The 16305-nt window shown below is 38.6% G+C and overlaps 1 protein-coding gene across 1 annotated transcript; it reads left to right on the top strand.

Moving 5' to 3' along the window:
- The first annotated feature begins 1206 nt into the window (after positions 1-1206).
- Positions 1207-4852, top strand: LOC141905675 (RNA-binding protein MEX3B-like). Its single transcript, XM_074794644.1, has 2 exons — positions 1207-1624; positions 3043-4852. The coding sequence occupies exons 1-2, from the start codon at positions 1330-1332 to the stop codon at positions 4257-4259; spliced, it is 1512 nt and encodes a 503-aa protein (XP_074650745.1). The 5' UTR covers positions 1207-1329; the 3' UTR covers positions 4260-4852.
- The last annotated feature ends 11453 nt before the right edge of the window (positions 4853-16305 follow it).

The following is a 16305-nucleotide window of genomic DNA, read 5'->3' on the forward strand; positions in this document are numbered from 1 at the left end:
ACTTATGTAAAAGTTGTACCAGGCAACGAATTTATTTTGTAATTAATAAACCAGATTGCCCGAATCAGGGATATGTATTTATGTTTATGCACCAAAATCCAAGTAATGCTATGGATAAATTAGTCAAAATGAATCATTATCTTCATAATTACTCAATATCTTATCGAATAAAAGGATCATGTCGAGAATTAGACCACCATGCAGTGCTGCCGCGCCTTTGTGTGGTGATAATACGAACCAAAGGTTTCAAATGATTTAGCAGAACTGGACATTGTAACACCCAAGCACCAGTATCAAACACGTAACAAATGTATATTATGTTTGATAACAAAGATGTGAAATCCACATTATTGTTCGGAAGGAATTGAAAAGCCTTTTAAGACACGATCCATTTTACATCTTCCTTAACAAATTGAAATTAATTCAGTGGTCAGTCTAGATGAAACCATAACCCCTATTTAAGGCGACAGCTTCAAAGGTGTGCTGCCAAGATAGATTTTCAAAAATAGGATGTGGTTGTTAGAATATTTCAGGAAAATCGAAACCGCAAATCGAGCCTGACAAACTGGCAGGTTCGAACGTGTTTGTCGAAAGTTCCCGCTATTTTCATTTCCTTTCTCTCTCCCCTACAGACGCAGAGCAGATGGCCACACGCCTTGCGCTTTATGTTTATTTTTTGCGTCTGTTCGAAGAAGTGGTTTAGCCCAGATTTTTCCTTGTTCTTTGTCAAGATATTTGGCGGGAAATACGAGTAGATCCGGTAGGTTTTGGCGCGCCAGGTCCCACCAAACATGCAGGACCGTTGCAATGTAATTCGGTAGATATAGGTGAAGACTGGGGTGGGCGACAAGTATTTTGATATCATAGGGATTTGATAGCGCGGCTAGCCAGAGCGGACGATTTTTAAATCACGCAAAGATTTTTATTAACGCAGCTCTAAACACAACCACGTTGTTGGATCGATATATAAACAACCCTGGATAGCGCGGGCCACGTGCTCGCCTCGTAAGCCCCGCCCAACGCGCGAGGTAATTGGCTCGCGCGTTTCTTCACGCGAAGGCCAATGAATGACAGCTCGTCGAGGCGATCGACCAATCCGCGCTTCGGATTGCTTTGAAATTATTCGCGCGCTGACGTCATAACACGATGACGATGCCGCGACACCATTGTGCGGCTATCATTTAAAGGATTCACGCCAGCGAGATGCCAGCAGTAGAGCTTTGAAAGGGACGACGTGATACTATATTCTCAGTCTCTCCTACGGATACTTATATTTTTCTACATCGTACATACGAAACTATCATCTCACACGAACACACATAGGCAAGGATGCCAGCAAGTTTACTTACCGATATGAACTCGAACGGAGGCGGCTTGGAGGACCAGCGGGCCTTACAGTTAGCGCTAGAGTTGACCATGCTCGGATTAGGAAACGACGATGTAGCCGTCGTGGTCGGCGGCGGCGGCGGTGGCGATTCCTCCGGTGGCGGTGGGTCAGGCTCTTATTCGCCGACGACCGTGCAGCAGAGCTTCGAGGAAATGAAAGCTCGCAAAAGCGCTAATATGACCGAGTGTGTACCGGTGCCAAGCTCGGAACATGTCGCCGAAATAGTCGGCCGTCAAGGTGAGTTTTCTGTGTAATTTTGCACTAATTGGAATATGCTGTCTTAGTTAATTAGAGAGAAGATTTACCTTCGGTTATTTTTTTCATGCAACTGCGCACGTTACTTTTGTCTATCTGACTGTATAGTGCGTGAGTCATGCCTGGGACTGGTTTTGTTCATTCTCTACACAGTTCTCTTACGCACGTGGTGCTGATACTAGAGACTCGGAATAGAGCTTGCATCAGACTTCGGGAATTGTAACAAATTGATCAAAAATATACATTGTAATAGATTTGCCTTCATTTTAAAATCGTTTTCATAGATATGATAAACTTCGGCGCATTTTGCAATTTTTTGCTCTAGAAAAGGCGAATTTAACGAATTTTGGATACATTGCTATCACATTCAAAAATTTTCTTTTCCACAGACACAGTTAGTAGGAACTATATTCCGGAAATAGTTCGAAAATCAAGATCATTGGGTTATTAGTTCCATCACTAGTTGACTAGATACGAAAACCGAATTAGGCCCTGAATGTCATTGTAGGCTATTCGAAAATTGTAGACCATTCGCGAAAATATAGTATATGATATGCTTATATATGTTGTAATCTATGCCATGTGCTTTTCATTTTTGGCACACCTAATAAGTGTAGATAGCCCATTGAACATTGAACCACCACAAAGCAAAAGCAGTAAAAAGGCTTGGCCTGCACTTCCCGGAACATAAATAGTTGACCCACTTCCTATTCTATTAATTTCAGAGTCTGACATTCTATTGTGTTAATTTATTCCTTGCTCCGTAGAAATTCAATGTGTTCGTCCTATACTTGGCATAATTCCATGCGGGATACTGTTTGGGTCTTGTCTCGGAAGTTTTCATTCTGTGATATCTGCTCAGATGGCGGAAATTGCAAATACCTCCTTTTACACAGATATATAACACCATCAGTGTTCTTCACGATGACTGACCCACTTCTGGAAAATTGGCGGCAAACTACTGTCTGAAGGGGGTCTGCATGTTGCCTCTATACCTGTGTTAACTTGGTACATTGTCTAGTCAAAAGAGGTCACCATACCTTTGGCAGTCGAAGAACTTCGGTCGGTTCACTTCCCTTTGTCTGAATACCTAGCCGTATAAGCATTCTTGGATTAGTTGGAAAACTCTTTTCGTAAGAATGGTTGTAGTCGGTATCTTTTGGATTAATTTCCGGCCGCTCGATAACGAGCTACCCACGATCTTTAAAAACCCATCCCTAATAGGCTTTCTGCGGTGCGCGCTAGACCACCTGAATTATATTGTATTGCTCGTAGGCGATAAGTACAAATTTGAAAGTGTTGGAATTAACTATTCTTGGAAACAGGGAAACGATTTGTTGACCACATCTAGGAACTGCGCTCGCGATGACAATTTAATGATTGTGTTTTGTTTGTTTCAGGTTGCAAAATCAAGGCCCTCCGCGCAAAAACGAACACGTACATCAAAACGCCAGTACGCGGAGAGGAGCCGGTGTTCGTCGTCACCGGACGCAAAGAGGACGTGTGCGCGGCGAAACGGGAAATCCTATCAGCAGCTGATCACTTCAGTCAGATCCGAGCGAGTCGACGAAATAACGCGAACGGATTAGTTCCCGGACCGCCTAATCCGAATGCGCCAGGACAAGTTACGATCCAGGTGCGTGTGCCATACCGCGTCGTCGGACTAGTCGTCGGCCCGAAAGGCGCCACGATCAAACGCATACAGCAACAAACGCATACGTACATAGTGACTCCGAGTCGCGATAAAGAGCCGATATTCGAAGTCACCGGACTGCCCGAAAACGTTGAGAAGTCGCGGCTGCAAATCGAGAGCCACATCGCAATGCGCACAGGCGGAATTATGGATACGAAAGGCGAAGACTTCAACGACTTCCACTCGAACGGCATCGATTCGGGATTTCACGACTTCAGCGGCGACTTCAACGGCGGCATTTTCAAAGCTCATCATTCTTCCAATTCGGCATTTTCTTCGTACAACGCTTTGAACGTGCTGAACAGCAATAACCTGTTAAACCAACACCACAACCAGGATAACAACATTTTCTCGTTCCCGTCAATGAACGGCGGCGGCGCCAAAATCACCGATTATTCAAGCATTTCTACCAATGGCTTCACTAATGGCTTCAGCATTTACGACAGCGACGAAGGTTTTGCGTCGCCGACGTTCGCGCAGACGACACTCGGGTCGTCATCCGTCTGGACGGACGCGACGATGGACAATACGAACGCGGCTATTTTCAACACGACGAACGGCATGCAACAGCGTAGCAGCAGTCTCGGCGAGACGCATTCGTGTATCACTCCGCCGCTGGCCGAAACGACGAATCACCCGACCATCCGGCGTATAAGCAGCGACCCGCTCAATGGCGGCGTGTCGGCGTACACAGCGATACCGAACTGCACGTATATTCCTACCTCGGCGTGTTCGAGTCTCGGCGGTAGCGTGTCGACGAGCCCGACCAGTTCGACGAGCTCGAACGGCTACGGCTGCGCGATGTGCTCGGATCCGACGGCGTCGATGTTCATGCCGTGTCACGTGCATCGTTTGTGCGTCGAGTGCGCGAATCTGATGGTCAAGAAACCGGAAAGCGATCGCCGATGTCCGAGGTGCAACTAACGCGAAAGTATAAATATATATATATATATATATATAAGTACGAAAACTAGACAATTCAGACAGAAAGACCGCACAGCGTTTATTTGGACTTTTACATAAAACTTTTCTTATTACTCAGGCGTGCATATATTTATTTTCTTAATCGAAGTTCTACTACGATATATATTGCGATACTCATGAATTTCGTCGCACGGAGCACCGTACCACGTCGAAACTCACATAGCGCAAAGAAAGTACTTCTTGTGTGACGATGCTCGGATCTTGTTTGGATATAGTTCGGATTGCGCGGGGACGGTTCCTGCGATTGCGAAAGTTAGCGAACGCGTTCGTGCTCGAGTTTCACCTTGGGAGATTCCATATGCGTCGGGTGAGCTAGTGACATTGTAAGTTGTGCAAAGTAAGAAGTTTCTCTCATATTTTAGATATTCCATGATTTAGAAAAAAAGAAGTATGTTTCGCACTCAGTTGCATGGAATGGTATAGTCACAGCGTATTTATATATACAGAGTATGTATGTATAATTAGATTCAATATTGAGATTAAAAAAAAACTTAAAACTAAATCGAAGTGCATCCTCCTAAAGTGTATATGTAATATGTGTAAAGATTTTAACGTTTTAAATTTTGAATATGAACAAAAAATTTATTCAAGTTATCTAAACTTTAAAGTATTATATCTTTAAATACATGCAGAGTATTTTATTCTTTGTATTTATCTCTTTTCATACCACAAAAAAAAGATGTTACATTTTCATATAAACGATTTAATTTAATTATCATAATTACCGGTACACCCGATTTATCGCTCGCGTAAGAACGAGTATGATTATAAATGCGAATATCTCAAAAGCGCACGTTTTTTACCGGTTCTAGCCCGTAATACCGCTTCATTGCCAGAACTGTCAAATACCGTCAAATATAGTCGGTAGGTAGTGCACCATTAGTTATTGTAGATATCATCTCACGAGATCTGTATTTTGAATGTCGAGCGAATATATATATATATATATATATATATATATATATATATATATATATATATTGCCCCTTAGCGTTATATGTATATATACATTTGCCCCTTAGCGTCGTTCCTTAAGATCGTTACTGCGCGTGCGTTCAGAATCTGATAGTTGAAGAATCGATTAGAATCTTAGTACGGAGTAGGAATTATTGAGATTTGCGAGATTTGTTTTATTGAAGGTTTTGCACTGTGCAGTTTTAATTAAAGTTGAGGAAAGTTTTATAGACCGAAGTGTGGTTTGCTGAAAGCAAGTTTAAAAAAAACTTCTTTTTTTTTAGTAGTCTCTCGAAATGGAGGTTTTAAATCTTTTTAAGGAAGAAAAAAAACAGCGAACAACTACGACAGTCGTTGATGTGATGAACGAATCAAATGATAGAATTAACATTAAATATTATTATGCACTTATGATCACCTATTGCGTGAATTTCCAGTGATAGTCAGGATTGTTTTTAGGTCCCTCGAAGAATATATATATATATATATCGGCGCCTTAAAATTCTTTATTCCGAAGATTGATAGTATCGATTACATTATAGTTTGTTTGCATATAAATCAATAACGGTAATATATATATATATATATATATATATATATATATATATATATATATATATAATAATGGATAGATAGATGAATATTGTTTCTACTTTGGTATAAAAAAAATTTGTAAATTCAATCGAAAAAAAAAATGAATAGATAACATCCGCGGATGAAATGATCGGGAATGGAAAAAATCCAAACTAGATAAGCGACGATTGTTTCGATGTTTTTGTATTTAAACAGGAGCTGTGTGTGTGCGCGCGCGAGAGTGATATTTTATACGGTAATAATGTGTTTGATTTTAAATGCGGAAATCGAGTTTGCGAACAGTCTCGGGAATGATTTAATTGAACGGTTATTCACCGGAATAGCACTAGAGAGTATTTCGTTGCGCGCGACGCGTATACACAGATTCTGAGCGGCAGCAAGTATTAAGAAATTCCTTTGTATTGATCATGATTTTTCTTCGGCTATGTCATAACCTTAATTTATTGCGCTATAGAAGTGCTTTGTATGAATGATGATGATGATAACAGTTTCGGTGATATTGGTTTTTGTAAAATAGGCTACGTCGATATTTAGGCTGTATATGATTTGTACGTTTTGAGTGAATTATATATATGTTACGAGATATCTTTTATTTTCGAGTATAGTAATGATAATGACCGCAGAATGGTAGCTGGGAAAGAATTGGTATAAATGTGTGGGCGCTTCTTGATAGGTTCAACGGTCCGTTATGATTCAAGCGAATTTTCAGATAGTCTCTAAAAATTTTCTGAAACCCATATCGAAACGTGTGTGAAAATTGAATGCCACGGGATATGTTCTAATTAACGGAAATATATCGCAGTTAGAGAATCGTTGAAAAGCAGTTCGGTTAACGAGGGTCGGGTGTTTTTGAATGAGTAGGTTAGGTTCCCAGCAATTCAACGGTAGGTGATTGTATGTGTACGTGTGTGTAGGTAGGTACAGCGCTCTGCTGAATGTTTATGGTTGCCTTATATAGTTGCCTGGAACTGCCGAAGTGATGACTCAGATAGGCTTATTTTACATACTAGTCTGCTGTGTGAGTGTGTGCGCAGCGCGAGTACAGAAATAGTCAGACTGCTGTACTCCCCTGCCGGAGATACTAGAGCACACTGCAGCTCCTCGGTATTCTCTCTCTGTTAAGATACCGCATAACAAAAAGATCACCTCTAATATACAACTTCTATTCTGTATACCAACGCGAATCGGGTTTTGTCCCGTTTGCCGAAAGTACCGCGTCTAATCAAGGCATTTAAGTTTTTCTTCAGCGTTCTAATCTAGTTAATATCAGAACTATCTCTCAATTTTGTCGTCATTCGCTTTGTTATTATGAATCGCCAAAATTTAGTATTCGATCATATCACACATATCAAGTCAAACAGGACGGATTATCTTGTATCCGAGTCACTATTCACTATAAAACGTTCTCTCTATCATTTTCCTGACTTATATAGCTGTACTATCAGGACGTGAATATGTCATGTGAATGTGTCTGCATTTTAGTGTGCGAATGTATATGTACTACGTACAGTAGTCTGAATACACCAGACGAGATGTACGGGTTCCCCTACAACTTCCCTGTTTAGGTGGAAACATCGGCTAGATACTGGACTAATATTATGTACAGTAGTAACATAGGCCTAGATTTAATGTTAACTCTCTCTTTCTCTCTCTCTCTCTCTCTCTCTCTTGTGCTGTTGGTTTGATCAGACTTCGGTTATTATGTCCTACCTTTGAGATAGCTTAACTACTACTTCTACTACTACTTCTACAACTACTACTAAGAAATTGATACTCGCTTATACTATAATACTATTGACTATCTTCAACGATGCACAAATTTTTCATCGAATATTTAATGAATTATTATAACTCGCCCACGAGAAACTTCATCACCGATGTGTGTGTATATCATATATATATATATATATATATATATATATATATATATATATATATATATATATATATATATATATATATATATATATATATATATATATATATATATGATGAAATATAAATGAGATAAATATATATATATATATATATGTATATATTATAAGTAAAACTGATAGATGTGTATGATCATATATAGTTGACTGAAAATGTGATTTGAAAAAAAATGTCGCTTTTAATTGAATGTGTTGTATGATTATTATTATTATTATTATTATTATTATTATTATTATTATTACTATGAAAACATATCAGTTGTCGAATGAAGGGGGCGAAAGAGTTTGGTCTATATTTTTAAAACTAGAAGCAGAAATATCAAGGGATGGGGTTTCATTTGCAATCGTTTCTTAGTGTGCGGGGACTACCACGCGTTTCAGCGCTACTTCGAATGATTATGATGATATTTTGGAAAGAAAAGAATTTCTCGAGAAAAAAGAAAAATGAACCTATGATAATCTTCTTGAAAAAAAAAAATAACAAACAAAACTGTTTATTGCTCAAAATTGAACAAGTTCGTTGTATGATATACGCAATTTTTGTAACTCGATTGAAACGAAGCGCCACCGCTCTCCGTAATACTGTCGTCGTAACGAACAAAATGTTACCGACGGGATTAAACCCACCATGTGGCGTCACTGGCAATCAGCTTTGCATAATAAACGATAGTAACTTTATTGAATCAACATAAAACACAATCTCTTTACTGTACGATTGATTTCGACTATATACGATGTAGGAATTTTGTTTGTTTGTTTGTTTTTTTTCTATTATTATTAAAAAATGAGCGAATGTTAGGATTTTCAATGGTGTGTGTAGTTTTGAATTTTCGTTCATATATGTATATATATATATATATATATATTTTGTTCGTATCGGGTACCAATATGTCGGTCACCGCACGCTCTTGGCAGCGTTGATGTTCATTCATTACCTTCAGAGAGTTATTATTACCTGTATTGTGTTCAAATCCTATAGATCAGGGTGTCTCCATCATGCGTGTGTGCATACCCTTTTGTACGTTAAAAAAAAGAATATCTATATATGTTTATTATTAATCTATGTATTATTAGTTCTTCCGCACTTCTTTACAGATAAAAGTCGAGTTTATTTTTAATAATCAAAAATGATTGATAAAGTCTCTAATAATCATTGCTTAGTCATCAAATGCATTTCAACCTATTGACAATTTTGTCTTTCTCTACCATTAAGCTTTATACCTTGATCAAACGGGAGTTGTTACTAACTTTTTCAATCGCAATTTAGTCGGCGAGCTTATCTTCTCGGTTAGGAATTTAGAGTTGGGAAAAAAACTCATCAGGTCACGATTTAGTAATGTATTAATCCGGATCGGTTTTCGTTCCCCTAAACGAGTTATATATGGATTTTGCGTTTTTCAGAATATGCTTTTATAGTCTACGTTTTCGCGATCAATTGATTTATTGATGGGGCGCACTTTGCTAGAAGCCTCTTTCCTCCCTAGGAGAAAAAAATCGCCTCATCGTCGTCGAACAAAATTTTTTAGAAAATAAGAAAACCGCAATTTTGTTTGTATTATTAGGTTTGCTATATGTAATAATGTTGATTATGTTTTAAAAATGTGCTGGTTAGTCCTGCCGGATGTTTTTTTTTTTTCACAAATTTTTCTCTAATTTCCGTGTACCCGTTGATGTAGCACACGCGCAAAATTTATCAGTCTAGATGATCGTTTTATTCTTTGTTTCGCCCCGATAGCGATGTGTCACGAGGGTCCTTTGTGCTGCGTGCGTGTGCGTTGTTCCGGGTGCATCTGTCGCGTATAGTCGAGGTACAAATGGCGACTGTCTACGCCGCCGTCATCTCTGTTGAGGTCAGGATTAGCATTATCGAACATTGTACAGTCGAATACCTTGTGATTTTCACTTAGTTGCATTTACGATATTAAAGCGAACATATATATGTATATGATGTATATGTATATGTATATAGAAGTCGGAATTCTGATATACCTACAGTGTTGTAGTACCCCATTGTTTCAGCAGTACCTCCTCGCCCGTGTGTGTCAATATTATGTATGAATATAACGAAAAATTTTTCTACGCAATTGTACGAACTATGTCTATGCTATGAGAAAAGAAGTGTACTAATAGCGGAGTGTCAATTTGTTGCCCGGTCGGTCGCAGGGGTCAGCGTGGTGATGCCATCGGATCGTTTTTCGGACATAGATCCCGGTTTGAAAACCTGATTAGAATTGATTAGACACCAAAACACACACGAGCCTTTGTCGGGTTCATTACGTTCACGCCCATTTGTTCTATGTATTATCTATCGATGGAAAATTAACGATGTTTTTAGGTATTAAGTGTTTTGTTTTTTGCGGCAGATATTGTGCGTGTGTGTGTGTGTGTAGTACACAATGTATCTTTCGATTCGTAGAAGAACAAACTGAATTAAGCTTTTCGAATTTTTTTAAAATTTTATTAGATGAAATGGCAAAGCGTAGTGAAATGTTTGTATATTCGGTTTGAGTTCAGGCCTACAGTACCACTACTCTACTACTACTACAAATTTTTATGTTTACTTGTGTATTAAATGTCTAAATATGACCTCTTCGAACAAATACTTATTATTATTACTACTACCTTATTAACTAGAAAAGACTGTTAACGTGTAAAATGTTCAACGAACAATTATTGTACTTTTTATTTGGACTTAATAATACATGGACATCGTCCCTCAATCCGATGGTTTATCGATAAAAGATTGAAAAAAGAATTTTGATTAACGATGATATGAAAAAATAACCAAAAATTGCTACAATGTTTATGATCATGTCTGCAACACTAACTGTAAAATTTTACTGGATAATCATAATATTTGCTAAACGACAATGGGTGGCAAACCGACAACGACTGGAGAATATATAAATATATATATATATATATTGAAATATATATCTATATATTATTATTATTATAATTATTATTATTATATATGTGGGCTAGATTTAATTCTAGTTGATACTATGCAGTATGGTTAGACGCGTGCATGTATGTATGTACTAAGCATACTATAACAGGAGTCTATATTTTTGTAAATCTATTTTCCCTTTGTATGACAAAAAAAGATAATTATATATGTTAGAATTTATTTTAATGAATTATATTTGCTTTGAAACTGATATTCATCTCTCTTGACGCTTTTTGCTTTTTTCATTGATTATTGTCTTGTCGTTTTTTAAAAATGCTGTGTATGATAGCAGTGTTCTTGGCACCGTGAATGAAAGTTTTGGCTGAATATTTTCTTCATTTGTTCCATTGGTCTCGAGAGCGCGTGGTGCGCGTGCAACTTGAATCGGTTGTTTAGTAGAGAGACGAGGGAGAGGTCGCGCAGCACCATGGAGATGACACCGTTCTTTGACACCATCCATCCCCGAGTCAATTCGCGTGTATAACAACCCTAGGAGAGATCGATTCCCATTTCTGAATCTGATCTATTTTTATTTTCGCCGACTCGATAGCATCGCCCGGTGCAGAAGCGATGTCGGGGAGCCCCCTCCCAATATCCTTGACTAGTTCGGAAATTTTACGGGTCAGGTCTGTCGGAGCAAAGGACACGAGTAATTGCTGAAAGATTTCACTTACAGCAATTCTGTCTTGGAGAAACCAAAATGACTAAGATGGATAATGACTAACGCGTATAAGGCCAAAGAACAAGTACCGTTAGATAGAAGAATGGTTCACATTTTCTGCACATATTTCTACATATAGATTTATTTAATGTGGCTGCAATTGATTTCCATATATATATATACATCTGCATTTTTCTCAATTTTATTTCGAGCACATTAGCATATGAGACTTGTATAGATAGAATATCATATATACAGAAAACATAGGTGCTTGTATAGCAGAGATTTTTTTTTTCAAAACAAAAAAGGACACAAATAAATGGAAATTTCTCTCGTTGAAGAATATACGCATTGAAGGATTGGTGTTGTTTTTCTGCGTTGTGGGAGTTTTCTGGAACTACTCGAGTCAGTGCAAGTAGAAGGTGAACAGTATTTATTACGAGAACATCTGATTCACAAGGACACAAATGCCAACACAGTTATGACACACACACGCGTTATACAAAATGGGGGTGAATGCATAATTCGCTGAATGTATGCTCCCTGTGAAACTGAATTATAGGTGAATTGAAGGAGGAAGTTCAACCAGTCAATCCTGTCGATAATAATGTTTTTTACTTCCTCAAATTGGTCTGCCCCTGTCCACCTTAGAAGGATGATGCTTATGTAGCCACCCTACCTGTTCTCTCATAATACACAAGAAGGAATCTTATTACACATAAAGGAATAAACAAACAATTCCTTGGAATAGTGAAAACGTTTTTTAATTCGACTTAACCATGTATTATGATATAAAAATTGTTTATGATAAGGCTAAACATCTGCCCTGTTTCCTGGTTTTGAATAGGTTTTTGTGGTAATAAATATTTTTGCGCGTTTGTAAAACATACACATACGACTGATACACATCATAAGGCCCTTTAGAATGATGACGAAGATTTCAAACCTGCCGAACTAGATATCACTTGGGAGTGTAATGATTGTACCTTTTGATAATGAAAATTTAAATCATTGTTAATAGAACCATCAGATGGACTGATTTCAAATAAAACAAATGCTTGATCAAATGAATGCTTATTTATCGGAACAACATTAAACCTGATGTTGCGCACCTTTATCGCTAACAGATGGAAGTACATGTCTCCTTTTAAAAGGTCAGTTTCACTTTTGAAGAGATCGAAGTGTATATGTGACAAGGTTATAACCTTTTAAACCATACATACACGCACCGATACAAGGGATTTCATATTCGGACAATAGCTCGCTCTGGGCCTGCTTGCCTTCATCGTGAAAGCAGACCCCGACGAAGAAAGAGTCTGCGAATTGATCGCGCAACGATGTCTTTCACCAAATTGTCACACGATTCCATTCAGTTCTCGAAGGTCTATAGATCAATCTCTTTCATCTGGTGGGAACACATGCCCTGTTTGCGCCGCGACATTTTAATGTATCGAACTGACACAATTAAATTCGTTTGTACGAACCATGAGTCTCTCGGTTGGTTCTCCCGTGCAGTAAACTTGATTAACACATTCTACACCATGTATTCAGACGTAATCGGTGACTGCGGACACATGCGAGACTTTGAGTCAATTGATTGTCTTGCGCTTGTATTTATACCAGGATCGGATATCTAATGAGTATAATCATCCTATTACACCAGGGTTTATTATCTACGTGTTACGCGTTCACCCCTTGTTACTATTTCATCATCTAATTATATCGGAATTCGTCACTTTCAACGCTGCGTGTTTGTGTCTGTAGGTAAAATTCCAGCAAAATGGACTGAAATCTTGTCAAAAGAATCTTCTCTGGTAATATGATAGACCGGGCTCAGTTTCATAGACCGGTACTATCTTTAAGCTGGGGGTTAAGTTTATTCTATTCATGTTCAATTGAGTTATCCCCAGGGTTAAAGATAATACCTGTCTGTAAAACTGAGCCTAGTAGTCTATCTTATTCAATGAACATCAGGGGACTAGAAATCGTAGAATGTATCAACTCATTAAGATAGCTCTGTTCCATCCTGAGCGCTGCAAAAAACCTATGACTGAAACCCCTTGTAGTCAATTTCATTCCATATTTAAAACTTATTCGTAAGAGCAGCACACGCAGACAGAACCGAATACATACATGGCAGAAGTAGTGTGGATCAAGATGTGGTGATACTGTATTTGGATGTACATCAAGAGCCATTATTTTGTCATTCTGAAACATGTGAATGGAGTCAAGGGCCCGGTGCAATTCGACATGTTTAAAAACTGAAGCGTTGCATATGCGCTGTTGGATACAGATATCGATATCGATACACTAGGCTTAGCGCTCGGAAAAAAACATATTTAATACTTAATGCTAGTGTTCTTTGCCCCGATACGACCACGGATTAATAAGCGAGATTAACAGATTGACTTAAGTAACGGGATAACCTGGCTGGGATTAGGGACCGTATGGGATTAAATGCGATTTGTTACTTTCCGCTATTAAACAACCTCGACCACCTTGAGTCAGCATCATATTCCGTTCTTCTATACCCCTTCGCTTATTACTGCATCATACCCCGGCTATGCTATGCGAGATGTGCGCGCAATCAATATATGCAAATAAAGTAGTCACCGACATTCATCCATCGAGAGGAAGGAGCGAGCAATATAGTTGCACTCCGGAGCGATGATGTAGCGATGTTGAGGAATGTGAAAGTCGTCTCTAAATGTAGTCACTCTCGGCGTTGCTCTTCGGCTCACTCTTGTTGTCACACACACATCGGCGCTGCGACAATGATAATTTCATAGGCAGCAGGGAACATCAAACATACGTGGCGCGCGAAGAGGAGAAAGAGACTGAAGTACAACGATAAACACAATCTTGCCAATGTCACTCATGTGTAGCCTTGATGAAGTTTTCATAAACCCTCATCTTGCTGTCCGATATCATATATCTCATCTTGCTGTCCGATATCATATATGTATAAAACCAAAAATAATTGCGATGAAAAAAAAAACATTACGAGCAAAATATATTTCGTGGTTTTTTTGCCAATCTAGTTTAGAGTGCCGGTATTGAAATGACGAGGATTGATCCGCAGGAAAGGAATAAGTACCTATGCCTCTTTATGAAGAGCCCTTAAGTAAACTGGTTTCAACATTATTTTCTGCATTCTTTTGGGTACAAACCAGGGTGAATGGTCTTTAAAATGGGCTCTCTTATCTCCATACATGATACAGAAAAAAAAACACACCAAGTGTTCACATATTATACAAAAGCCAAATGTAGCAGGGCCTTTACCAAAAATGCTATCAAACTTTCTCCTAATGTCTAGATCAAGTCCAATCCTCCGTGACAGGAAGTCCGGGGTTCAATACTTAATATAGTGGACGGACTATGGTAGAGTTTCCGGAACACTTTCAGGTTCGATCCCATCTATATGGAAGAGCTTTCTCACTTATCATGACTAGGTGCACTGGAATCGCATCAAAAATCGTGTTTTCAAATGGATATTAGCTCTGAACATACCAACACAGCAGTACATCTATCCACTCACCCTTGCAACAGAAGGTATACTTCTCATTTGCGCACTTAACAAACCTTAGCATTACCGCATAGGACAAAAGAAATATCACTATGAAAAACAACTATGCCTTATTATCATAAGAGCGAGGTTTACGGACGAACTGCTATTTTTATACATATTGTAATGTTTTTACTTTCAGAAAACTCATAACCAACCCTTGCTTTGTCTGTAGATGAAGACATTTTCTCGAAACTCCCCATCTCCGATGCCAAATCGTTGCTTCATCTCCGGCAACTGAGCTACCTAGAGACAAAAGCTGCAGATGATATCTCGCCGCAAATCCTCGTTCTCGTATAACCATTTCCTTGATCTGCCTCATTAATGAATTAATTCCAAACACGGGCCGATCCAATAGTAAACCAAGGCCATAATACTAATTAAGGGGCTACTTCCTTCAACAGGCTGCACGAAAACATTTATACGATTGGGCGAATGTATTTTCAAGGTTTTAACTTCATTGGTACTCAGAAATCTTTGGATGGGATTTCAGAATTACTAAAAGGCCTTGGGCCCTGTTCCAAAGGTAAATTACGCATATTGGAAACAGTTAACCACTTTTTCGTGAAACTAGTATTTTTCAACCATAATTATGTACTAGTCTCCTTCCTATTCTCCTCCCTCTATTTTTTTTCTAGAAGGAATATTCTAAATTCAAAAAGAAGTTTTTTTCCTCAGTTCAGAACGAAGACTGTAGGCGCGTTCGCGTTCACAAACAGCGACCATGTTTTTACTTGGATCATTAAGCATTAATGTTGGAATCCTTTTATGTTCGGTGTGGAGAATATTTTCAGCAAACCGATGAAAAACCGCAGTACAGCGTCGTCATCGGTGTAGCAATTTCTTTACTGTCTAGTGATAATGAAGGTTCCCTACATGGGGTCAATTTTCCGAGTATTAGATGTGTAGACGACAAACAGATGACACCCTCATCAGTGCAGTTCCAGTTCTCTTGCACAGTATTTCAAATAAGCGAGCACATTTTTATGTGCCACAGTGCGATAGGGGAAGTCCCTTGGAAAATACCCTTCCAATATCCGGGGACAATTAAATACAGTAAACCTTGTCTGAGTTAGTCGAAAGTACCATGTCTGAGTAAGGCAAGGTTTACTAAGAGAAGGTTTTTGCTCAAATTTTCCCATAAATACAGGGTCCGATCCAAGGGGATGGTGCAGGGGTGCTGCCCAGAAATTTTACAGCAAAATGAAATATATCAACCCTTTCAGTGTTGACTAATTAATACCCTATAGTACTGGAGATCAAGAAAATCTTGAAAAATTCCACCCTAATGTGTTGAATAACGGGAATACAACTACAGTGCAGTGTGT

Source organism: Tubulanus polymorphus, chromosome 5 (assembly GCF_964204645.1).
Source record: "Tubulanus polymorphus chromosome 5, tnTubPoly1.2, whole genome shotgun sequence".
NCBI classification, from domain to species: Eukaryota; Metazoa; Nemertea; class Palaeonemertea; order Tubulaniformes; family Tubulanidae; genus Tubulanus; species Tubulanus polymorphus.

Excerpts from the sequence above, each read along its gene's own strand:
- LOC141905675 (XM_074794644.1), top strand. The coding sequence starts at position 1,330 with ATGCCAGCAAGTTTACTTACCGATATGAACTCGAACGGAGGCGGCTTG. Across the intron at positions 1,625-3,042 it reads CGAAATAGTCGGCCGTCAAG|GTTGCAAAATCAAGGCCCTC; the intron begins GTGAGTTTTCTG and ends TGTTTGTTTCAG.